The sequence below is a fragment of the Lynx canadensis genome, chromosome B4 (genome assembly GCF_007474595.2).
Source record: "Lynx canadensis isolate LIC74 chromosome B4, mLynCan4.pri.v2, whole genome shotgun sequence".
NCBI lineage: Eukaryota > Metazoa > Chordata > Mammalia > Carnivora > Felidae > Lynx > Lynx canadensis.
Window position 1 is genome coordinate 77,116,843 of NC_044309.1, and position 25,100 is coordinate 77,141,942.

The 25,100-nt window shown below is 40.1% G+C and overlaps 1 protein-coding gene across 1 annotated transcript; it reads left to right on the plus strand.

The window, feature by feature from the left end:
- The first annotated feature begins 684 nt into the window (after nt 1-684).
- Nucleotides 685-22,714, plus strand: TMPRSS12 (transmembrane serine protease 12). Its single transcript, XM_032593782.1, is given in 6 exon segments — nt 685-919; nt 1,572-1,694; nt 1,697-1,775; nt 9,296-9,564; nt 18,006-18,148; nt 22,169-22,714. Coding segments are annotated over 6 exon segments (1,101 nt in total). The 3' UTR covers nt 22,421-22,714.
- The last annotated feature ends 2,386 nt before the right edge of the window (nt 22,715-25,100 follow it).

The following is a 25,100-nucleotide window of genomic DNA, read 5'->3' on the forward strand; positions in this document are numbered from 1 at the left end:
AAGCAAACTACTACAAAACACGTATCACAGAAATTGGGTTCCCCAGTGGCTATATTACCTCGGTTCCCCACCTTGCGTTTGCTTTGTTCTCTGCTTTCCCTCTCCCCTTCCCAGCTTCCGTGCCTCAGTTTAGCTGCCCTGACTTCTGGAAGCCCTCCAGGCCCTACAAGTCTGAGCTAGCAGTGCCCAGGGGCCCTGCACGTCCCCTCCCACAACAGTGGCCCAACTGTACTGTATGAGCGCAGTGGATCTGGCCAGTGAATGAAGGCTCGGATCCGGCGAGGGCAGCACTCCTCAGGTGCGTCCGCCCCGTGAGTGGAAGCCAACGGGCACAGCCCCATCCGGGCCACTCCGCCAGCCTCGCTGGCCTCCTGCCCCTGGCCACCCCGGTGTGCTGGGGCCCACCGCTCTGCATGCCCGTACACCCAGACTCCTTGACTGCGGACAGCCAATGCACACCCGCGTCTCTTAGGCCGTGGCCCATCGGCGCACTGCCCCCCATCTCCTAGGCCACGGCCCGCCTGTGCACCGCCTCCCCCCTCAGGCCGCGGAGCACCTGTGCCCCCCACCCCTGTCTCCTAGGCTGCGGACCACTGGCGCACCATCCGTCCCCGTCTCCTAGCCTGCGAACCGCCTGCGCACCCCTGTCTCCCAGCCCGCAGCCCACAGCCTGACAGACAGGAAATGCCTGCCGCCATCTTGTGCGCCGGGAGTTTCAAAATGGGGCTGCGGCTCCTGAGTGCTGCCCTGCTGTTTGTGGGCAGCGCTCTCCCGTACGCAGCGCACTACTCACTCTCTGAAAGGACTGGACGCGGCCCCTGGCAGGAGCAGGTGGCTGCCCCGGGGTGGCCTGAGGCCCCGCGAGCAAGGCGGAGGGCACCCCAGGCCCGGGAGGAGGGAGCAGCAGACGAAGAGGGCAGTATCTGTTCATTCCTCTCTTTGGACGGTGTCCTGTGCGTCTTCCCCACCTCTGTAGTGTTTGGATTTGGGTCCCTCCCTTTCTGTCGTTCCAACTGTCTTTAAAACGTACAGACCTAAGCAGTCCATTCGTGACAGGGTAGTAGTCGTAACAAAAACGCCATAGGCTTGTGTGGCGCATCTATGTATGTTCAAAACACTGAGGTTTGTCTTTCCCATTTTAATGATGAAGGATTTAGTAGATACAGGGTTGAAAAGGCCCGTAGGTGACCTTTTCATACTACACTTGAGAAAAATTAACCTAACAAGTTAAATGCAAGTATTGTAACTTGTAGCCCGTGATTCATCAGTCCCCGGCTCTCTAATTGCCATTCTGCACAGGAAACAATGTGATACCTGGTCAAAGAAACCTATCTCATTTAGAGGAATAGAGTTTAAAATTAATGAATTGTGATCTAACGCCCATTTGCAAGTGATCAGTTAAGCCTGTTTGTCTTAACGCTCCTTTAATTTTTTTTTTCCCCAGAAGATGGGCATGCCTTAGGTATCCAGCTTGCTATCCATCTTTTAAATAGGAATTTAAAAGATTAGTGTGTTAAGATTAGGAGGTAGTGCGTATTATTAGATGTTCAGTCCAAATAATATATGACTTTTATTTTTAGATTGTGGAACAGCACCACTTGCAGATGCATTGAAAGGGTCTCGGATTATAGGGGGCACAGAAGCTCAAATTGGTGCATGGCCATGGCTAGTTAGCCTGCAGATCCAATCAGGCAAATTCTTGCTCACATATGTGGGGGAAGCTTAGTGAAAAGTAAGTGGGTCCTCACGGCTGCCCACTGCACTAAGGACACTAGGTATGTATTCAAAACACAATTCCTATTTTTTTTCTCTGAGGGAGTATTTTATTTTATTTATTTATTTTAAATGTTTTTATTTATTTTTTTGAGACAGAGAGAGACAGAGCATGAGCAGGGGAGGGGCAGAGAGAGAGGGAGACACAGAATCCGAAGCAGGCTCCAGGCTCTGAGCTGTCAGCACAGAGCCCGACGCGGGGCTCGAACTCACAGAGTGTGAGATCATGACCTGAGCTGAAGGCGGACGCTCAGCCGACCGAGCCACCCAGGCGCCCCTCTGAGGGAGTATTTTAAAGTAGTAGAGGACCATTTTATTTCAGTCATGTTCAGTTAAGCTGTGTGTTTACAAATAGCCATAATGCTTTACATGTAGCACACTATTTATTGACGTGAATCCTATAAATCAGAAGTCAACACACTTTCTGCAAAGATAGCAAAAGTTTTAAGGACTCTGTCACAACTACTCAACTCTGTCGCTATAGAACCAAAGTAGCCATAGACAGTACAACTGAGTAAGTGTGCTGTGATCCAGTAAATTACTTATGAACACTAAAATTTGACAAAATACTATTGGGGGAGAGTCCCAACCATCTAAAAGTATAAAAAACATTCTTTGTTCGTGGGCTATACAAAAATAGGAGACAGGTAGATTTGGACTATGGGTTGGAGTTTGTCGGACGTTGCTTTAAATACTGCCAATTTTCTTTTAGCTTTTACAATTATATTGCAACCGTGTGTTTGTCTTTCTCATGATTGGATCATGAGTTTTTTAAGAACAAGAGCTACATGTTTTATTTTGTATTCCTTGGACTAATATAGGACTTGGCCTACTTTATAGAAGACCTAATAAATGTTTATTGATTCTATGGGTGATGTCAGTCTTAGAGAAATAGGATTTACCGTAGTTAGAATAGAACTTCATGACCCTCATAACCATTTTATACGAAGCTCTAAGAAAAATATTTTGGGAAACGATGGTACCTGTCGTATAACATTCCTTTAGCTGTTTGGCTTTTTTAAAAAAAATTTTTTTTCATGTTTATTTTATTTTTGAGCGAGACAGACTGTGATTGGAGGAGGGGCAGAGAGAGGAGACACAGAATCTGAAGCAGGTTCCAGGCTCTGAGAACTGTCAGCACAGAGCCCAGTGTGGGGCTTGAACTCACGAGCAGTGAGATCGTGACCTGAGCCAAAGTCGGCGCTTAACTGACTGAGCCACCCAGGCGCCCCTTTAGTTTTTCATTTATAACAGAACAGATCTCTTGGAGAAGAATGAAAAGTCTTTAAAAGGGACTAACAAGGGGCGCCTGGGTGGCTTGGTCGGTTAAGCGTCTGACTTCAGCTCAGGTCATGATCTCACACTCCGTGAGTTCGAGCCCTGCGTCGGGCTCTGTGCTGACAGCTCAGAGCCTGGAGCCTGTTTCAGATTCTGTGTCTCCCTCTCTCTCTGCCCCTCCCCTGTTCATTCTCTGTCTCTCTCTGTCTCAAAAATAAATAAATGTTAAAAAAAATTAAAAAAAAAAAAGGGGACTAACAAGTTCAAAATTCAGTTGAGGGCAACTGGCCTGATGGGGTACATAAGGTTTTAGTCTGTGTACTACATTTTTTGTAAGTAAGCTCTATGCCCAACGTGGGGCTTGAACTCATGACCCTGAGACCAACTGAGCCAGCCAAGCGCCCCGGTATACTAAATTTTTGAAACATGCATTTCAGTTCCATAAATTGGCTTTTTGAGGAACAGAGGTAGAAAAATAGTAAGATACTAAGGTATAAACCAAACGTGGAGATCTAGAAAAAAAGTTTCAGAGTTAGGAATCAATTCTGTTCTTTCAAGGGTGAGTGCTTTACAATTGTTTTCTAACATGCTATCTTTAAAAACTGCTTTTCCACAGCATTCAGACCTCAAATCAAGGGAGGAAAACCCTGGTTGATATGGTTTGAAGATTCTTGGAAAAGCTTTTCTTGCCTACCAAATCCTGACATTGTGCTTTTTACTGGTCTAGTCCTTTGACACAGTAGGAAGAAAAATGAGTTTAAATTGAGGAGACCTGTATCCCAGTTTTCCACTGACACTCTGGTGCTGAGGCTTTAAGGAAGTTTCCAAAACCTACCAGATGTATGACCTTGGTCAAATAATATAGCTTTGTTACATTGTCATCGAATCTTAGACTTCAAAGAGGCATTTTCAAGGTCTGGTTCAATCCTCTGTCCTGTATTTGAATCCTTCTTACAATATCGAAGTAAGAGGCTGTCGAGTCTGAAATAATGATCGCTTCAATGTGCTGAGCCAGGCACGTTTTCGTACTTAATTTTACTAACATTTGCAACCATTCTTTGCTGTAGGGAGACCCTGAGACATAAGCATTAAGTACCTTGCTCATGGCTAGAGAGCCACCAAATCAGGGATCAAATCCAGGTTTGTCAGAATGAAAACTCACACATGTGACCGTAACTACAGCATACGGCTCTCTACTTGAAACATTTCTTGCGATGATGCACTGCTACCTTAGGAGGAATCTCACTTCTTTTTTGGACAGCTCTAATTCTTAGAGAGCTTTTCTTATGTTAAAGTAAGTGCCTTGATTTTTTTATCTGCTTTCTGACGCCAAATACATTGAATCCAGTTCTTCGAGGATAATGTTCATATTCCACTTAACGTTTCTCAAGGCTAAATCTCATTGATGTTTTTACTTCCGCACTCAACATTTACTGGATATATGTTATCTGTTAGGGGCTGGGCTGGGTGCTGAGGAAGTAGACATTACTGGGGCATAGTCTCTACTTTTCAGAAGCGCCCCCTCTGTCAGAGGACTAAATTTGCCACCTTTTATTCCGGTTCCTCCTCACTTATCTTGCACCGTCAACGATCCCTTATTCCTTCTTATAACGACCATTTATCAAAGACTTGCTCTGAGATTAAGTACTAAGGATGTTAAATATAATTCTGTGTTTTAAAAAAAAAAAAAAAAAGCCCTCCCAGTAACCCTCTGAGGTAGATAGCTATTATTCTGTTATAATAGCTATATAGCTATATAGCTATATAGCTATTATTCTCTGAAGAATCCAGAGAGCAGGGCGATTTGGTAACTTGCCCAAGATCACACTGCTGTTAAATAGCAGCCCCCTGATTTCAAGCCAGTTCTCAAATCTGTGCTGTTTCATTATACCTCAGTGTTGCTTTAGTATTTTTCAACCTCTCTCTGGTTTCTTCCCTGGAATCCTTACACGTGTTTAGATCACTCCGCCATTATTTAAAAACCCAAGCAAACTACCGATTAACCCTACCTGTTCCTGTTCTTCCCTTCACTGTTAAACACTTTGAGAGACCCCCTTTTGCTTCCTCTGCATTGACTCATAAGATCCCAATTGCAGTCTGATATCTGGGGCCAAATCACACTGTTAAAGATCCCCCTCCGTGCCAAATCCAATGACATCTTGCTAGTCCCCATCTTATTTGATCTTTTTTTTTTTTTAAGTTTCTTTATTTATTTTTGAGAGAGAGTGTGTGTGTGTGCAAGCAGGGGAGAGGCATAGAGAGGGAGGGAATCCCAAGCAGGCTCTGCACTGTCAGCACAGAGCCTGTCACAGGGCTCAAATTCACGAACCGCGTGATCATGACCCGAGTTGGATGCTTAACCGACTGAGCCCCCCAGGGGTGCCTCCTATTTGATCTTTATAGCATGTGGCGAAGTTGACCGCTGCTCTCCTCGAAACAATCTGTTTCCTTGATTTCTTTCTTTCTTTTTTTTTCTTGATTTTTAAGTCACCGTCTCTTTTTTCTTTTCTCCCTTTCCTTGATGAGTCTGTCATTGTCTAAATGGCAATATTTCTAGAGTTCCCCTTGTTATCCTTTTGCCTGATCCTCTGTACTCTTCGCTGGAGATGTCCGTCTACTTCTGTTTCAGTAGTCACCATGTCCTGGAAACACCCAAGTCTCTCCAGGGGAGTCATATTTCCGGTTCTCTGCTACACATTTATACTGGAGTTGCCGTCTCAACAAGTCCGAAAATGAATTCTAAAAAATCTTTCCTCTACAACTCTGTTCCTTCTCGATTCTTTCACATAACACCATCACTAATGGCTCCATTACCTAGAATTAGCTCTCTCTGCACAGTAGCTCTTAAATTTGTTTCTCGTCTCCCGGTACCCCACACTGATTAGAAATCGATTCAGGACATCAGTCTCCATGTGCCTAGCTCATCGCTTACACAACTTAACACTTACACTGCTACTATGGTAACTATCCTAATGCGTGTGAAGTGTATCTCACGGTGGCTTTTGTGTTTTGTCTTTGTTTCTGTTTTTGTCTTTGTATTTTTCTCAAAGAGAGCGTGCAAGAGTGGGAGTTGGGGGCAGGGGTAACGGGAGAGAGGGGTGGGCAGAGGGAGCGAGAATCCCAAGCAGGCTCCACACCCCACGTGCAGCCCAACTTGGGGCTCAATCTCACACCCTGAGATCATGACCTGAGCTGAAATGAAGAGTCGTTTCAGCATTCGGTGCTTAACCGACTGAGCCACCCAGGCGCCCCTCACTGTGATTTGGATTTACATTTCCCTAATAACTAGTGATGTTGAGCACCTTTCAATGTGCTTATTGGCCATGTGTATATCTTCCCTGAAGAAACATGTATTCAATCCTTTGCCCATTTTTAATTAGTATTTTTGCTGAGCTGTAGGAATGTTTTTTTATATTCTTGATATCAGCCCCTTATCAAATACAGGATTTGCAAATATTTTCTCTCATTCTGTGGTTTGTCTTTTCACTCTCTTCATAATGATCTTTGATGCACAAAAGTTTTTAATCTTAAAGACGTCCTATTTATTTACTTATTTATTTATTTATTTATTGTTACCTGTGTTTTTGGTGTCATATCCAAGAAATCATTGCCAAATCCAATACCGTGAAAGTTTTCTCCTGTGTCTTCCTCTAGGAGTTTTTTTGTTTTACTTTTATAGTTAGACCTTCATCTGTTTTGGTTTAATTTTTGCATGTGGTGTAAGGTAAGTGTCCAATTCATTCTTTTGCATGTACATACACAACTTTGCCAGCAAAATTTGTTGAAAAGGGCTGTTCTGTCCCAGTGAATTGTCTTGACACTTCTATTGAAAATCAGTTGAGCCCATACGCAAGGGTGTATTTCTGGGCTTTCAATTCTTTTCAACTGGTGTGTGTGTGTGCCTGCCAGTATGATACTGTTTTGACTATTGTAGCTTTGCAGTAGGTTTCAAGTCTGGAAATGGGAGTCCTCCAACTAGAGTCTTCTTTTTCAAGATTATTTTGGCTACTTGGGGTCCCTTGACATTCTGTGTGAATTTAGGATGGGGTTTTCTACTTCTTCAAAAAAAAAAAATCATTGGGATTTTTATAGGGATTGCATTGAATCTATAGATTGCTTTGGGTAATTACTGTCATCTTAACAATATTAAGTTTTCCAGTCCATGAGCACAGAATCTCTTTCCACTTATTCACGTCTTCTTTAATTTCAGCAATGTATACATTTCAGTATACAGCCTGGGTCGTGTGTTTTGGGTTTTTTTTTTTTACTATTATTTGAGAGTGAAAGAAAGCAGGGGGAAGAAAAGAAAGAGAGGGGGAGGAAGAGAGAGAAAGAGAAAGAGAATGAATCTCAAGCAGACTCCATGCTCAGCACAGAGCCTTATGTGGGGCTTGATCCCATGACCCTGGGATCATGACCTGAGACAAAATCAAGAGTTGGATACTCAACCAACTGAACCACCTAGGTGCCCCTACAGCCTGTTTTGTAATCTTATGGTCTGAATATAAACTGAAGCAAGGAATATAAGTTGAGTAAGTTTGAAAAAGAAAAGAAAAGACCATTATTTCAAAGTAGCTCAAAGCAGTGATTTCTTTTTACACAAAATAGAACTAGGGCTTTACAATTTTTTGGTAAACTTTCTAGAGGTTACCTAACCCACTTTTAGGATAGCTAAATATCTTCTATTTCCTTGGGAGAAATTCTAGGAAGTAGAATTGCAGAGTAAAATACAATGCAAATTTCATAGGCTATTGATACATGCTGGCAAAGTACCCATCTGTTTATACTTCCCACATGAATAAGAGTTGCTTTGTTTTGGTGACTTTTGTTTATCCTGAGCATTACACACACACACACTCACACACACACTCATAAACTTGGCCAGTTTGAAGGATGAAAAGGAATTTCAGCATTTGTAAACAACAGCCTATAAAGTAAAAGGTCCTCCTTCCCAGTCCAATTCCAGATGAACAACTATTAAATTCTTAGGGTTTTAATTGTTGATTTTGACCTACAGAAAACATTTTGGTTTTTTACTTGTTCTTTGTTTTTGTTTTGTTAAGATTGTCAAGATCCATAAGTGCATCCTGTTTTATATATTTAGAATGTTGTGCTTGATCAAGTCCTTTTTCCTATGTATGCTATGTATTCCTATTCCTATTTCCTATGTATGCTATGTATTTCCTGTCAATGCTATGTATTCACCTACATTTTCTTCCTAGGTTTTTATAATTCTCATGCTAATTTCATATCCGAAGGTTTCGTTCTAAAATTTCAAAAATTTACAAAAGTAGAAGGAATAGTTTAGTGAATTCCATGTGCCTAGCATCCAGCTTCCAGTTATCAACTCTTACCTGATCTTATTTCATTTTTATCCCCACCAACTCCTCCCCCCTTCAATTATTTGGAAGCAAATCTCAGATCGCTTTATGTATCTCTAAAACGAAGATGTTATTTAAAAGATTTCTGCAGGGGCGCCTGGGTGGCGCAGTCGGTTAAGCGTCCGACTTCAGCCAGGTCACGATCTCGCGGTCCGTGAGTTCGAGCCCCGCATCAGGCTCTGGGCTGATGGCTCAGAGCCTGGAGCCTGTTTCCGATTCTGTGTCTCTGTCTCTCTCTGCCCCTCCCCCGCTCATGCTCTGTCTCTCTCTGTCCCCAAAAAAATAAATAAACGTTCAAAAAAAAAAAGATATTAAAAGATTTCTGCATTAAAAAAGATTTTTGCATTTAAATATTTAATCCATTTGGGGTTTATTTTACTGTTTAATGTTTTTCAGAGATTTAATTTTATCTCACTTTTCTTTCTTTTTTTTTTTTAATTTTTTTTTTTTAAATTTTCGTGGGGCTCGAACTCACGGACCGCGAGATCGTGACCTGGCTGAAGTCGGACGCTTAACCGACTGCGCCACCCAGGCGCCCCTTATCTCACTTTTCAAACTAGTTAGTTTAGCTAGATGTCCCCATGCCATCTATCAAGTACATCATTCTTTTGTCCACTGGTAAGAAGTGCTACCTTCATCATATATTAAAGTCTCATGTACTTAAATCTGTCTTAGGACCTCTGTCCCATTGATCTTTTTCTCCTTTCCTATGGCATGATATTTTGGCTCTTATTTGATGTGACTTCACGTACATGAAAGTAAGATTCAATTTTTCTGATTACCCTGAGAAACACAAAAACTAGTGGGAGATGAAGAATACTGACTTAATAAACATGTTTATAACAACATTTATTCTCTTTCAGAGATCCTTTAATGTGGAGAGTTGTGATTGGAACTAATAACATACATGGAGGTCCTCCATACTCCAAGAAGATAAAAGTTAAAGCAATCATTATCCATCCAGATTTCAATTTGGAAACTTACGTAAATGATATTGCGCTTTTTCATTTAAAAAAAGCAGTGAGGTATAATGACTATATTCAGCCTATTTGTCTACCTTTTGATGTTTTCCAAATGCTGGACCAAAACACGAAGTGTTTTATAAGTGGCTGGGGAAGAACAAAAGAAGAAGGTAATTATAGTCTGAATTTTATATGTATATTTTTTTCCTGATTATTAGAGAGGATGAACCCTTCTATACGTGTATCTCTTTATATCATGAGCTTGAGCAATTAGTCTTTATAAACCATTGAAAAGGAAATGTTCTTTTTTTTCTTGCATTTTTTTCTTTTTTGTGGGAAAGATGAAATTATCTTCCAAAGCAGAAATAGAGACTTTCTCTGGTTATACCTGCCAAGACCCTTGAACCTCTAGACATTCTCAGAGAGGATGAGAGAGAGGTTTTAAGTGTTTCTGTTGTTCCAGCTCTGTAACAGAATGGCTTATCTTTTTATTAAATTTTTTTTATGTTTATTTATTTTTGAAAGACAGCACAAGAAGGGGTAGGGCGGAGAGAGAAGGGGACACAGAATCTGAAGCAGGCTCCAGGCTCTGAGCTGTCAGCACAGAGCCCCACGCGGGTCTCGAACTCACACACCGCGAGATCATGACCTGAGCCGAAGTCGGACGCTCAACCGACGGAGCCCCCCAGGCGCCCCCAGAATGGCTTATCGTAATAAGCTTCTGGCTATAAGGGATCAAATTTAGGGTCCTTTTTACTTAATGTCCTATTTAGTATCAAGCAGGTTGATTGCCATACATTCATTTTCTTTAGTGCACAAACAGGCACTAATTACTGATTGAACTACTGGGAAGAACAAATAAATGTAGAAACTAGTCTCTGCCTTTGGTGTTAACAATAGCTACTATTTGAGAGCATTTACCGTGTTTTAGGCCCTTTTTCTAAATAATTATTTTCTTTTATCTTCAAAATATTCCTATTAGGAAGTTAATGTTATTATTCCCATGTAACAGACCAGGAATTGTGGATCTTAGAGGTTGAAAAGGTAGGACACAAATTCAGATCTTCCTCATTGTAAAGCCTGAATATATAAGTACTACATGAAGTACAAATTGCCCTCAAAGGGATCAAAATCTAGTTAGCAATACATGATCTCAAGCGTTGAGTCTCTTTTCTATTCCCCACAGAAACTAGCCATTTAAATATGTGTAGATTAGGGGTGCCTGGGTGGTTCAGTCGGTTAAGTGTCCGACTTCAGCTCAGGTCATGATCTCATAGTTGGTGGGTTCAAGTCCCGTATCGGGCTCTGTGCTGACAGCTCAGGGCCTGGAGCCTGCTTCAGATTCTGTGTCTCCCTCTCTCTCTGCTCCTCCCTGCTTGCACTCTATCTCTCTCAAAAATAAATAAAGATGAAAAAAAATTTTTAAGAAGTAAATAATTAGGTATAGATTAGATAGAATACCAGATAAATGTATGAAAGATCTGTGAATTATTTTTTTTTCCTCTGAGAATACTGTTTAAACAAGATAAAGAGGTATGGGCTTTAGGACCAAAGACCTAAGTCTAAATCTCAGCCCTGCAGTGTACTAGCTGCATGACCATGGGCAAGTTACTGACTCTTGAACAACAATTAGAGCAATGATATAGCAGCAGCTTCCATTTATTCAGGTCTAGGAACTTAATAAAATGCTAAGCACCTTAATGCATTTCTCACTTAATGCCCCCAGTAACACCATGAAAAATACTATGACATGAATGAACTGAGGTTTGAAGATGTTGAGTTGCCCCAAATTACACAGCTAAGTGGGGCATAAAAATTCAATCCCAGGTTGGCCTGCTTCAAAACTCATGTGTTTCCACTATATTATATCATCTGTCACAATGTCATATGTTTTCATGATCTGTGAGATGAGAGCAATTATACCTGTGAGAGGGGCACACGGGTGGCTCAGTTGGTTAAGCGTCCTACTTCGGCTCAGGTCATGATCTGGCGGTTCGTGAGTTTGAGCCCTGTATGGGGCTCTGTGCTGATAGCTCAGAGCCTCGAGCCTGTTTTAGATTCTGTGTCTCCCTCTCTCTCTCTGCCTCTCCCCCGCTCATGCTCTGTCTCTCTCTCTCTCTCAAAAATAAACATTCAAAAAAAATTGAAAAAAAAAAAAAAGAAGTGTTAAGATACTGATTAACATTAGATTGAAGCATGAATGGTCAAATTTCAATAATAGAAATAGAAGATATAATGTGTAAACTAGTAGCAAGAAACAAATGGAATAAGAAAATGAAGACAAAATCTTAATAAATCAAGAAAGAAATAAGAAGCATAGGAAAAGTGAAAAAAGTAGAAAATATAAAATAAGACAGTAGAAAAAAGCCCAAATATATCCATAATCACGATAAGTGTTAATGGAGCAAACCACTAGTTAAAAGACAGATAATCAGATTAGGGAGTAGGAAATCCAGTTTGCCTAAAGGGATAAGTAAAACAATAGTAAAGAAATATATCAAGTAAATCCAAATTAAAAGAAAGCTAGTATCACTATGCAAATTGCAGACAAAATAGACTTTAAGACAAAAGAATTATTAGGGATAAAGGAGGTCATTTTTATTTAGAAAAGGTTTAACTCACCAAGACGATAGAGCAATTCTAGACTTCTGAACCTAATAGGACCCAGATAATATTAAGGAGAATTATAGAATTGTAGAATTGTATAGAAAAGTGGAATTGTACAACAAACATTATAACTCCTCTGTGATGGTAGGGAATTTTAATACAACACTATTTTTATTATTAACATACCAAACAGATGAAAACCTAGTAAGTAAAGATTTGGAATATTTGAACAACATAATTAGTAAGTTTGATTTAATAGCCAAATCACTCCCCTCAAAAAATTAGAGAATTTTATCTTTTCGAGTTATAGGTAGAATCTTTATAAAAATTGACCACCTTCCGTGGGTTCAAGCCCTGCATCAGGCTCTGTGCTGACAGCTCAGAGCCTGGAGCCTTCTTTGGATTCTGTGTCTCCCTCTCTCTCTGCCCTTCCCTGCTCGCACTCTGTCTCCCTCTCTCTCAAAAATAAACATTAAAAAAATAATAATAAACTGACCAATTACTAGCCCATAAAACAAATCTCGAAGTTCAAAGGGTAAGTACTGTGCAAACTATGAACTGTGATTATGAAACAATAAAACGATAAAAGGGATGGGAATTTGGGCTGTGATGGCATGGGGAGGGTGGCAAATCTTCTCCCCCCTCCCCAGATATAAACTGGACAAAATTGCCAAAAGCTACCATTTCAGGGGCTTGAAAATCAACCAAAGTACACAACACATTGAGAAATATTTGTTCATCATAAACGGCTATAAACTGGGTAAAAGAGGAATTTGCAGCTTTCTTGTTTGTGGTTGGTCCAAAGTCCCCTCTCAGATCAGTCAGTGCAATAGTTTTACTAAGGTCGTGAAGAACAGAATCTTGTTACCAGAGGAGGTGAACTCTATCTGGAACAGCAGATGAAAATCCTGGCTAACAGCATTCTCAATAAAAAGTAGAAGACTCAGCAAGAGACAAATGGGGAAAACCCACAGCCTCTGCTAGTCCTGGATATGGCCAGCAGTAGAACAGTCAGAAATTTGACAGATAAATCCTGAAAATGTGAGAGCTATAGAATAGCTCAATAAGCTTTCCAAATATCCTTGGCTGGTTGGGAAACCATACATGTGTCAGGAAAATCCGAGAGAACTCACAATAAAGAGAAAGTCAAAGTATATTTGAAAACTGACTGGACTTTGAATACAGTCCCCAACCCAAACACAGATTTATTCATCAGCAGCCCAAATCATTGACTGACCCCTAAACTATACAGATACACACGCAAGCCCCATGAAGCTAGGCTAAAGGTAAAAATCAGAATTAAAACACTGAGCAGAAACATCAACAGTCACAACAGACAAGTCTACAATTTAAGTCTGGGCAAGTTACTTTAAGGATGACAACATTCTTTTTTTTCTTTTCTTTTTTTTAATTTTAGAGCATGTGAGCAAGGGAAGGGCAGAGGGGGAGACAGAGAGAGAATCTTAAGCAAGCTCCACACTCAGTGCAGAGCCTGATGTAGGGCTCAATCCCACCATCCTGGGATCATGATCTGAGCTGAAATCATGAGTTGGATACTCAACTGACTGAACCACCCAGGTGCCCCTGACAACAACATTCTTGAGGAAGGAATCAAAATCCAGTGTTGTTACAATATACTATCTAAAATGACAAATTTTCTTTCTTTAAAAAAATTTTATTTATTTTTGAGAGAGAGAGAGAATGAGACCATGAAAGCAGGGGAGGGGCAGAGAGAGAGGGAGACAAAATCCAAAGCAGGCTCCAGGCTCTGAGCTGTCAACACAGAGCCCAATGCAGGATTCAAACTCACGAACCATTAGATCATGACCTGAGCTGACGTTGGACTCTTAACCAACTGAGCCACCCAGGCGCCCCTAAAATGCCCAATTTTCAACAAAAATATAAGACATACAAAACAAACAAAAAACCCCAAAGTGTCACCTATTCTCAGGTGGGGGGAAATGGTCAATAGAACCAGACTCTATATAGGCTCAGATGTTGAATTTAGCAGATAAAGACTTCAGAGAAGCTCTTTTAAAAAATTATTCATTTACTTTAAGAGAAAGAATGCAAACCAGATTGGGGGCGGGGGGGGGGGAGAGAGAGAGAGAGAGAGAGAATCCCAAGCAGGCTTGGTGCTATCAGCACAGAGTCTAACACAGGGCTCGATCTCACGAGCCAAAATCAAGAGTTGGATACTAAACCGATTGAGCTGCCCAGGCACCCCAAAGAAGCTCGTTAGGTGTTCATAAGTCAAAGGAATTAAAGGAAAATGTGATGACAATAATTTACCAAATAGGGAATATCTGTAGTGAAAGAGTCAATTTTCAAAAGAACTGAATAAAAAGTCTAGCGAAATGAAATGGCGCAAGAATCAGTGAACTGAAACTGAAACAGCAAAAGAAGTGACCTAATCTGAAGAACACAGAGGAAAAATATTGCAGAAAAATCAATACACACTCAGAGACATGTGGCCCAAATCAAGTACACCAACATGTGTGCAATGGGATTTCTGGAAGGGGAAGAGAGAGAAGATGGGGAAGAAAAAATAATTCAAAGAAAATATGGCCCCAAGCTCCTGAAATTTCATGAAAAACATTTACAAAAGCTCAATGAATCCCCAGTTAAGATTAAAAAAAAAACAAAGAGATTCACACCTACATTCACTGTAGTCAACAAAAGAGGTGCAAGGTGTATACATTGAAAACTTCAAGGGGCACCTGGGTGGCTCAGTCAGTTAAGCGACCGACTCTTGATTTCGCCTCAGGTTATGATCTCATGGTTCGTGAGCTCAAGCCCCACATCGGGCTCTCTGCTGTCAGCACAGACCCTGCTTCGGAGCCTCTCTGTCCCCCTCTCTCCTTACCCCTCCCCTGCCTGTGCGTGCACATAGTGTTCTCTCGCGCTCTCAAAAATAAACATTAAAAAAAGGTAAATATTAAAAAAAAAAAACCTGCAAAACATGACATAAAGAAGACCTAATAAATGAATGTCATACTGATTTGTATTAGAAGATTCATTATTGTTAATATTACAAGTATCTCTAGATTGACCTACATATTCAATGCAATCGCTATCCATATCCCAGCAAACTTCTTCATACAAACTGACAAACTTAGATGAAAAGGCAAAGGACCTACAACAGCCAAAATTATTTTGAAAAACAACAAGGCTGAAGGAGTTACTCTGATTTCATATAAAACTATAGCCATCAAGACAGCAGGGCATGGGTTTGTTTTCTGTACTGAGAGCATAGAGATCAATAGAACACAATACAGTCCAAAAAAAAAAAAAAAAGGCAGGGGGGATCCTAACTTAAATTTGTGGCCAATTGATTTCTTCATACAAACTTTCTAGAAAAGGCAAACCCAGAGTGGCAGTAATCCTATTAGTCATTTTTTGAATGTGGGTTGGAGGTGGGAATTGACCGCACATGGGCATGGGAGGACTCTTTGGAGTGAAGGAAATAGTCTAAAACTGGGTTGTGGTGCCGGTATAAATTTACCAGAAATCATCGAACTGCAGGCCTACAGTGTGAGAATTTTGTTATGTAAATTAAACATTCATGAAGGTTTTTAAAAAATGACAAAGAGAATATTTTTTTTAAAAACTCACATTTAGAAAATTCAAAATACACTACGAAATAACTCCTGTGTCATAACTTTAAATCCTTAGACCTGAACTGTAATGTATATACTGCACAGAGAAGCTTGAATGTTGCAATTTCAGTGCCACATAAAGGGAAATGTAAAGCTTTAAATACATACACCTTTAGGCTCAAAAATATCAAAGAGTAAATATTTGACCTATTAGAGAAAAAAGGCTAAACACCATGCATTAAATATCCAGCTGGAAAAAGTTTAACAGAACATTACATGACCCATAGAAAGAAGAAGAAGAGAAATCGAGATAAGCACAGCAATTCATGAATAGAAAATAAAGTTAGAAAAAAGAGGACCAACAAAGCCAAAATCTAGTTCTTTGAAGAAGAAAAAAAAAAAAAATAGCAAACCCCGGTGAGACTGATGAGAAAAGGAGAGAAGACACAAATACAAATAAGGTTATGAATTAAAAGATAAAATACTTGAAGCTATGTTAAGTTCTCCATTTTAATACTTAGATAAAATGGATAAATTCCTAGAAAATTCAAAGTAACCCAAACTGACTAAGTAAGAATAGTCCTATAAAGAGTAAAGGAGGGGCGCCTGGGTGGCTCAGTCTGTTGACTTGGGCTCAGGTCTGATCTCACAGCTCTTGAGTTTGAGCCCTGCGTTGGGCTCTGTGCTGACAGCTCAAAGCCTAGAGCCTGCTTCGGATTCTGTTTCCATCTCTGTCTCTGTCCCTCCCCTGCTTGCACTCTCTCTCTCTCTCTCTCTCTCTCTCAAAAATAAATAAATGTTAAAAAAAAATTTTTTTTTAAACAGTAGCAATCCAGACACAGAAGCGAACTTCCTGAACCTGGTTAAGGTTATCTACCTCCAGACTACAGCAAACATCATTATTATAAACGAACATTTCTCTTAGAATCAGGAACAATTTCCCCCACCATCACTACTTTGTCAATATCATAGTAGAGGTTCTAGCAAGTGCACACTAGAAAAAGATGCACAACACCTATGACTTAGGTAATAACAAAACACTCACTATTCACAGATGATGGGACTACCTACGTTAATACAGTCTACAATACATTGGAATTAAGAGAGTCCAGTAAAGTGGCCAGATATAAAACCAAAATGCCAAAATCGATTTCATTTTTATACACTACCAATAGTTAGGAAATGTAGGGGTACCTGAGTGGCTCAGTCAGTTAACTTTCTGACTTTGGCTCAGGTCATGATCTTGCGGTTCGTGAGTTCGAGCCCCGTGTTGGGCTCTGGGCTGACAGCTCCAAGCCTGGACCCTGCTTCAGATTCTGTGTCTACCTCTGTCTCTCTGCCCCTTCCCTGCTGGGACTCTCTCTGTCTCTCAAAAATAAATAAACATGAAAACAAAAAAAAGAATCAGGAACAGAAACAAACCCCAGATCTTTGATCTGCAGATATTTTAAAAAATTGTTAGGGGGGCGCCTGGGTGGCGCAGTCGGTTACGCGTCCGACTTCAGCCAGGTCACGATCTCGCGGTCCGTGAGTTCGAGCCCCGCGTCGGGCTCCGGGCTGATGGCTCGGAGCCTGGAGCCTGTTTCCGGTTCTGTGTCTCCCTCTCTCTCTGCCCCTCCCCCGTTCGTGCTCTGTCTCTCTCTGTCCCAAAAATAAATAAACGTTGAAAAAATTGTTAGGAAATGTAATTTTCAAAGTTAATAAATGTCACACCCACAAGGATGTCTATAATCCAAAGTTAGATGGGAACGAGTGTTGACAAGGATGCGAAGAAATTGGAACCCTCGTGCATTGCTGGTGGGAATATAAAATGGCACAGGTGTTTTTGGAGCATAGTTTGGAGTATAGTATAAATTAAAATTTATAGTTCCCGTATAATTCCGAACCTCCACTCCTATGTCTATACCCAAGAGAAATGAAAACACATGTCCACACAAACACCTGTACTCAAATGCTTACAGCAGCATTATTCATATTAGCAAAAAAAAAAAAAAAAAAAAAACAATCTAAAGATCCATCAACTGATAAATGGATAAACAAAATGTGGTATATTCATACAATGGAATATTACCTAGCCGTTAAAAGGAATGAAGTGTTGGTACATGCTACATTATACCAAGTGAAATAAGCTTGACATAAAAGCTCACATATTGTACGATTCCATTTGTAGGACGAAATGTCCAGAATGGGCAAATCATAGAGACAAAAAGTAACTTAAAGGAATTAAACTATGAACAATCAGATTATTCTTCCACGATCTTCCTAGGCACACATGCATATATGGATACAACTTTACATAATTGTTGAATCACTTTGGAAAGAAACCCTATTCAACACGAACATTTTATATTGCCGTCAAAATGCCTGCTCTCCAAAATAATTTACTGGTATTTTTTTGTTAATAGGTAATGTTACAGATGTGTTACAGGAAGCGGAAGTACATTATATCTCTCGAAAGATCTGTGATTCTGAGCAGAGTTATGGGCAAATAATCCCTAACACCTCATTTTGTGCAGGTGATGAAGATGGAATTTTTGACACTTGCAGGGTAAGACCAAATAATTTTCCTCTGCAATATTTGCTAAAGCTCGAGGGAAACTTGAACAGGCCTTTGATCACTTTCTGCGAAAGTCTTGAATTATCAAATTTATTATTATTTTTTTTTTTAAATTTTGACTAGGACAACCTTTATTCATAATCTGTATCTACAAACAAAATAGGCAATATTTGGGTTGAATTTGAAGTCTACACAATTCAGATAAACACTGGTTTCCCTGCTTGATTAGATAATTTCATTAATATAGAAAACTCATTGAGGGGAGAAAATGTAATCGTGTAAGTTGGACGGATTTGCAGTGCAGGTTACTCATTGTTTTAAATTTTTTCGTTTTATAAACAGTTACAGTAGCAGCTCAAAATATTTTATTGAAAAGAACAAGATAATGACTTACAACATCAATTATTTTAAAAATGTGGGATATTGTTTAAATTGAGGTATTTTGTGATATAAATTGGAAAAGAGGGTTAGTAGTATAGAGACGATTACAGATGTGGCTTATTTTCACAGTATTATACATAAAAGCTCAGTCATCTTTTTTTTTTTTTAATTTCTTCCTTATTTTATTTTATTTTTTTTATTTTTTTTTTATGAAATTTATTGACAAATTGGTTTCCATATAACACCCAGTGCTCATCCCAAAAGGTGCCCTCCTCAATACCCATCACCCACCCTCCCCTCCCTCCCACCCCCCATCAACCCTCAGTTTGTTCTCAGTTTTTAACAGTCTCTTATGCTTTGGCTCTCTCCCACTCTAACCTCTTTTTTTTTTTTTTTTCCCTTCCCCTCCCCCATGGGTTCCTGTTAAGTTTCTCAGGATCCACATAAGAGTGAAACCATATGGTATCTGTCTTTCTCTGTATGGCTTATTTCACTTAGCATTACACTCTCCAGTTCCATCCACGTTGCTACAAAGGGCCATATTTCATTTTTTCTCATTGCCACATAGTATTCCATTGTGTATATAAACCACAATTTCTTTATCCATTCATCAGTTGATGGACATTGAATTATCAAATTTAAAGGTACTAAATTCTTTTTTCTCCTTTTAAACTACATTCCAACAATCCAAATCCTATTGCTTTCCTGATTCCTTGGTTTCGTGGTCAACTTCAGGCGAAATTTGTCTTGAATCTTCCTTTTCTTATTACCACCTTTATTGAGATATTAATATACATATGTGTAATTCACCCATTTAAAGTGTATAACTCAACGGGCTTTTAGTGTATTGACAGAGCATTGCAACCATCATCCCAATCTAATTTTAGGACACTTTTGTCAACCCCAAAAGAAGCCTCTACCCATTACGAATCACTCCCCATTCTCCGCCCACCTGCCCTCAGGCCTAGGCAGCCGGTAATCCCTACAGATTTGCCTATTCTGGAAATTTCATACGAATGGAATCATTCAGTATGTTTTGTGATTGGCATCTTTCACTTAACGTAGTGTTTCCAAGGTTCATCCATATTATAGCATGTATTGATACTTTATTCATTTTATTGTCGAATAACATCCCACCATACGGATGTGCCGCATTTTATCCATTCATTAGTCGATGGACACTTGAGCTGTTTCCATTTTTTTGGCTATTGTGAATAATGTCGCTGTACACGTTTGTGTATACGGTTTTTATGTGTAGGTATGTTTTTTATTTCTTCTGGAAATTCCACCTAGGACTGCAATTGTTGGGTCAATGTTTAACATTTTGAAGAACTGCCAAAGCCTATTCCAGATGGCTGCACTATTTTATATTCCTACCAGCAATATGAAAGCTCCAATCTCTCCACATCCTGCCAAGACTTGTTATTGTTTGTCGTCTTTTTTAAAAAAAAAATTTTTTTTTCCTTAATGAGAGAGAGGGAGACACAGAATCTGAAGCAGGCTCCGGACTCTGAGCTGTCAGCACAGAGCCCGACGCGGGGCTCGAACTCCCGAACCACGAGATCATGACCTGAGCCCAAGTGGGACGCCCAGCTGACTGAGCCACCCAGGCACCCCTATTGTTTGTCCTCTTGACTGTAGCCACCCTCATGGGTGTGAAGGGGTGTTTTTATTGTGGTTTTCATTTGCATTTTCCTAGTGACTAATGATGTTTTCATGTGCTTCTTCGCCAGCCATTTGTACATCTTCTTTGGAGGTGTGTCTATTCAAATAGTTTGCCCATTTTAAAACTGAGTTATTTATCTTTTTATTATTGAGTCATCAGCACTTTGTATAGATTTTAGATACAAGTCTCTCGACAGATATATGGTTAGCAAATTTTTTCTCCCATTCTGTGGTCTCTCCATCTCCTTGATGTTACCATTTGTAGCACAGATTTTTATTTTTAGGAAGTCCAGTTTACATGTTTTTTGGTTTTGTCTCTTGGGCTTTTTGAATCTTTCTTTATTCTACTTCTCAATCTATCAGCACTTCACTCCCAAGCAGAACCCCCATGCTCTACCCTTTTCCTACTCATTCTGATTTCTGCAATCCAGCATTTATCTTTCCAGTGTCCTTTTTCTTAAAATTTTTACTGAGTAAAACAGTAGGGAATCGAAATCTAATTGAATTGCATTCATAAGCAAAACATCCTCATTACTGGGGCACCTGGTGACTCAGTCAGTTAAGCGTCCTGCCTCAGCTCTCAGGTCATGATCTCGCGGTTCGTGGGTTCGAGCCCCGCCTCGGGCTCTGTGCTGACAGCTCGGAGCCTGGAGCCTGCTTCGGATTCTGTGTCTCCCTCTCTCTCTCTGGCCCTCTCCCATGCCTGCTCTGTCTTTCTCTTCTTGAAAACAAATAAACAGTAAAAAAAAATTGTTTTAAGCCTCACTATCAAAAAGTAATTACTCATTCAATGCCTACCTTATAGAGAGACACTGAAAACACCTTAGAAATACATTCCTGAATCTTTAGACCCTGAAACAGTTCTCTCAAGGTTCTAGTTGTTTTGAGTGATTAACAGTCCTTAGTAATAGTGTTTTGGTGCCCTGACAGTCTTGTATAAACTATGACAGACATTCATTATTGTAACGCTACCGAGAGGCTTAGCCATTTCTTCCTGTTACCCCTGCAGCAGCCAACGTTAACACTTGGAAAGATGCCATCTCCTGCAAGATGACAGTTTGTACGTCTCTTCTAGTGAGCAAACCTTGGACACAACTTCAAGAATCCTTTATCCATTTAAAGTTACACTTTTCACATACAGCATTAAGCGATAAAAAGTATTCTAGTAGTATTTACAGTATTTTGCACACTACTCCCTAAATTATGTCTCTCCTGAGTAATTACACTAAAAACTCCAAACAATTGGATTTATAGTATCCTGGTGCAATAGCATGCAAATAGGAGGTTTATCTACCAGCTTTATGGTTCCTCTAATTATCAGGCCAGACAGAATGCTTTCTGTCTGAGTTGGAATGTAAAACTGAAGACCTATGGATCTTTATAACTTGAAGATACGTTGAAAATGTATATTGGGGCGCCTGGGTGGCTCAGTTGGTTAAGCATCCGACTTCAGCTCAGGTCATGATCTCACGGTTCATGAGATCGAGCCCCACGTCGGGCTCTGCGCTGACAGCTCGGAGCCTGGAGCTGCTTGGATTCTGTGTCTCCCTCTCTCTCTGCCCCTCCCCCCGCTCATGCTCGCTTTCAAAAATAAACATTAAAAAATTTATTTATTTATTTTTAATTTTTTTTTAACGTTTATTCAATTTTGAGAGACACAGAGACAGCGTGTGAATGGGGGAAAGGCAGAGAGAGAGGGAGACACAGAATCCGAAGCAGGTTCCAGGCTCCGAGCTGTCAGCACAGAGCCCGAGGCGGGGCTCAAACCCACGAACCGTGAGATCATGACCTGAGCCGAAGCCGGACACTCAACCGACTGAGCCACCCAGGGGCCCCTAAAAAATTTTTTTAAAGACAATTTATATTTATATAAATGTCTGATTAATGGGATTAATTTATTAAAGAGTTCCTGTTGTTTAAAGACTACCAGAAGCAACTAACACTATTTTGGGACTTTTTTAATAGGGTGATAGTGGTGGACCATTAATGTGCTACTTACCAGAACACAGACGATTTTTTGTAATGGGAATCACCAGTTACGGATATGGCTGTGGTCAGAAAAATTTCCCTGGTGTCTATTGTGGGCCCTCCTTCTACCAACAGTGGCTGACGGATCACCTCTACCGGGCAAGCAGTAAAGGCATATTTAACATAAATGTTCTACTTGGACAGGTCCTCATAGCCTCGGCTTCTGTTGTCTTACTGGGAATCCCATAATGAAATTCTGAAGAATCTTTATCTTGCATCGTGTCCCTTTCCATGTTCCACCTAATGAAACCCATTTATTCTTTTGGCAAGTAATTGCACGCTTTGCACTTCTCATGTGAACGTTTTTTGGAACAAAAGGATTGTGACATATTAGATATGTTTTCATAAATTTGGCACTGACACGCCTCTTTGATGTATTTTGATTTTTTTAACTTTATAATCATAATTTTGTATTTGGAATACTTCCCTAGAGTGTGTATAGAATATTCAGTTAAATATATGCTTTCTGTATACAAATGCCAAATAATAAAGAGTTTATAATTAAAATGAAAGCTGTTCTTTCTTAAATTAATCAAAACCATTTCCTTTTAAGTTAGATTTTCTCGAAAATTTGATATGCAGCATATATATATATATATATATATATATATATATATATATATATTTGAACTTTTTAAACGTTTATTTACTTTTGAGAGACAGAGAAAGAGACTGAGCACAAGTGGGGGAGAGGCAGAGAGACTGGGACCCAGAATCCGAAGCAGGCCCCAGGCTCTGAGCTGTCAGCCCAGAGCCTGATGTGGGGCTCAAACTCACAAACCACGAGATCATGACCTGAGCCGAGGTCAGATGCTTAACCGACTGAACCACCCAGGTGACCCTATAGTGTATATTTTTAATTACCATCCTGTTTCTGGTTCTCACTTGGAGGAGAAAAAGTATTTGCCTATTTGTAAAATTCTAATGAAAATAATTTTTAAAATATTAATACTCCCCTTCTTATGCCCAAAAAGAACCATGGTGCAGACACCCCCAAAATAATTTACTTTTTATTTAAAAATTTATCATGTGACTTTTTTTAAAAAATTTTTTTAACGTTTATTCATTTTTGAGACAGAGAGAGACAGAGCATGAATGGGGGAGGGGCAGAGAGAGAGGGAGACACAGAATCTGAAACGGGCTCCAGGCTCTGAGCTGTCAGCACAGGGCCCGACGCGGGGCTCGAACTCACAGACCGCGAGATCATGACCTGAGCCGAAGTCGGATGCCCAACCGACTGAGCCACCCAGGCGCCCCTCATGTGACTTTCTTAAAGCCCTTTATCTACTTCTCTCTTCTTGTAAGTTTATTTATTTATTTTGAGAGGTGGGGGGAGAGAACGTGGGAGAGGGGCAGAGAGACAATCCCAAGCAGGCTCCACACCGTCAGCACACCGCCAGACATGGGCCTTGATCTCGCAAACCCTGAGATCATCACCTGAGCCAAAATCAAGAGTTGGACACTTAACTGAGACACCCAGGTGCCACTTACCTACTTCTAAACCTATTTTCTTGGAGCCCATGCTCCAATTTTGTATTCCTTGGACTCTCTGAATTAACTGTGAGGAGAGGTGACTAAAATCCTTTCTGGATAAAAGAGGGAACCCAAACTGGAACAAACTTACATAAAATAAATTATTAAAGCAAAAGAACAAGTTGCCTCAGTATCTACGATTAATAAATTCACATCTCCTTTGAATTTGGGGAACCCATGTTGTAAAATAGAACTAATTTTCTCATCCTTGTTTTTACATTCAATAAGCTAAAACCAAGTGTTTCGTTTTTGCTGTTTTGCTTTGCTTTAACCTAATTTCAGGATTTAAACTGAAAGGAAGGATGAGTTTTCTTTTTATTAATTCGCTTAGGGATCATTGTTGGTTTAAGACTCATGGGATAGAAGACTGTGATTTGTACAGGCTTGTAAGCAACACTGAGGGGATATTGACTGTTCTTTGTTAAAAGAGACCCTAGATTTCCATGAGCAAGGTCTTATGAGGAATTCGTTGGTAATGCTTGTATAACAATCAGCACAATGTATTAGGTTTTTCCTATTTATACTACCTGAGTACCTTTCAGATTCACTTGATAGCCCTGAATGTTAATATTAAGTAACTCTTCCAAAATACATTTAACAGCACTGGGGGGCAGGTCTTGCAGGTTCGCTTCAAAAGTATGCCTTGGGGCGCCTGGGTGGCTCAGCCTGGTAAGTAGCTGACTCCTGATTTCGGCTCAGGTCACAATCTCGTGGTTTGTGAGATTGGGCTCTGTGCTGACAGTGCAGAGCTTGCTTGGGATTCTCTCTCTCTCCCTCTCTCTCTGCCCCTCCCCCGTGTTCTCTCTCTGTCTCAAAATAAAGAAGTAAGCTTTAACAAAAAGTATGCCTTAATTACTCTTCAGGTATGTATTTCTAATCAGGCAGGAACTACAACAAGCAATTTCTTATCTGTTACCCAACTGAGTTCACTTATTTCAGGCAACTGGAATTCAGGTATATGATGCTTCTCTCCACCAAAAGAGACTAGTAGAGTATACACTGCAATTTATTTTTATTTTTTTACTTGAGTATAGTTGACACACGTCACAAAATGGCAATAAATACATACATATCAATAATTATTTTATATATAAATGGACCCAAGGCTCCAATCAAAAGACATAGAGTGCCTGAAAGGATAAAGACAACAAAACAAAACGAAACGAACAAAACAGAAAACCCCCATCTATATGGTGCTTACAAGAGACTAATTTCAGACCTAAAGACACATGCAGAATGAAAGTGAAGGGCTGGAAAACATATACCATGCAAATGGAAGGGGAGAAAAAGACCAGGTAGTAATACTTGTAACAGACAAAATGGGCATTATTTTATT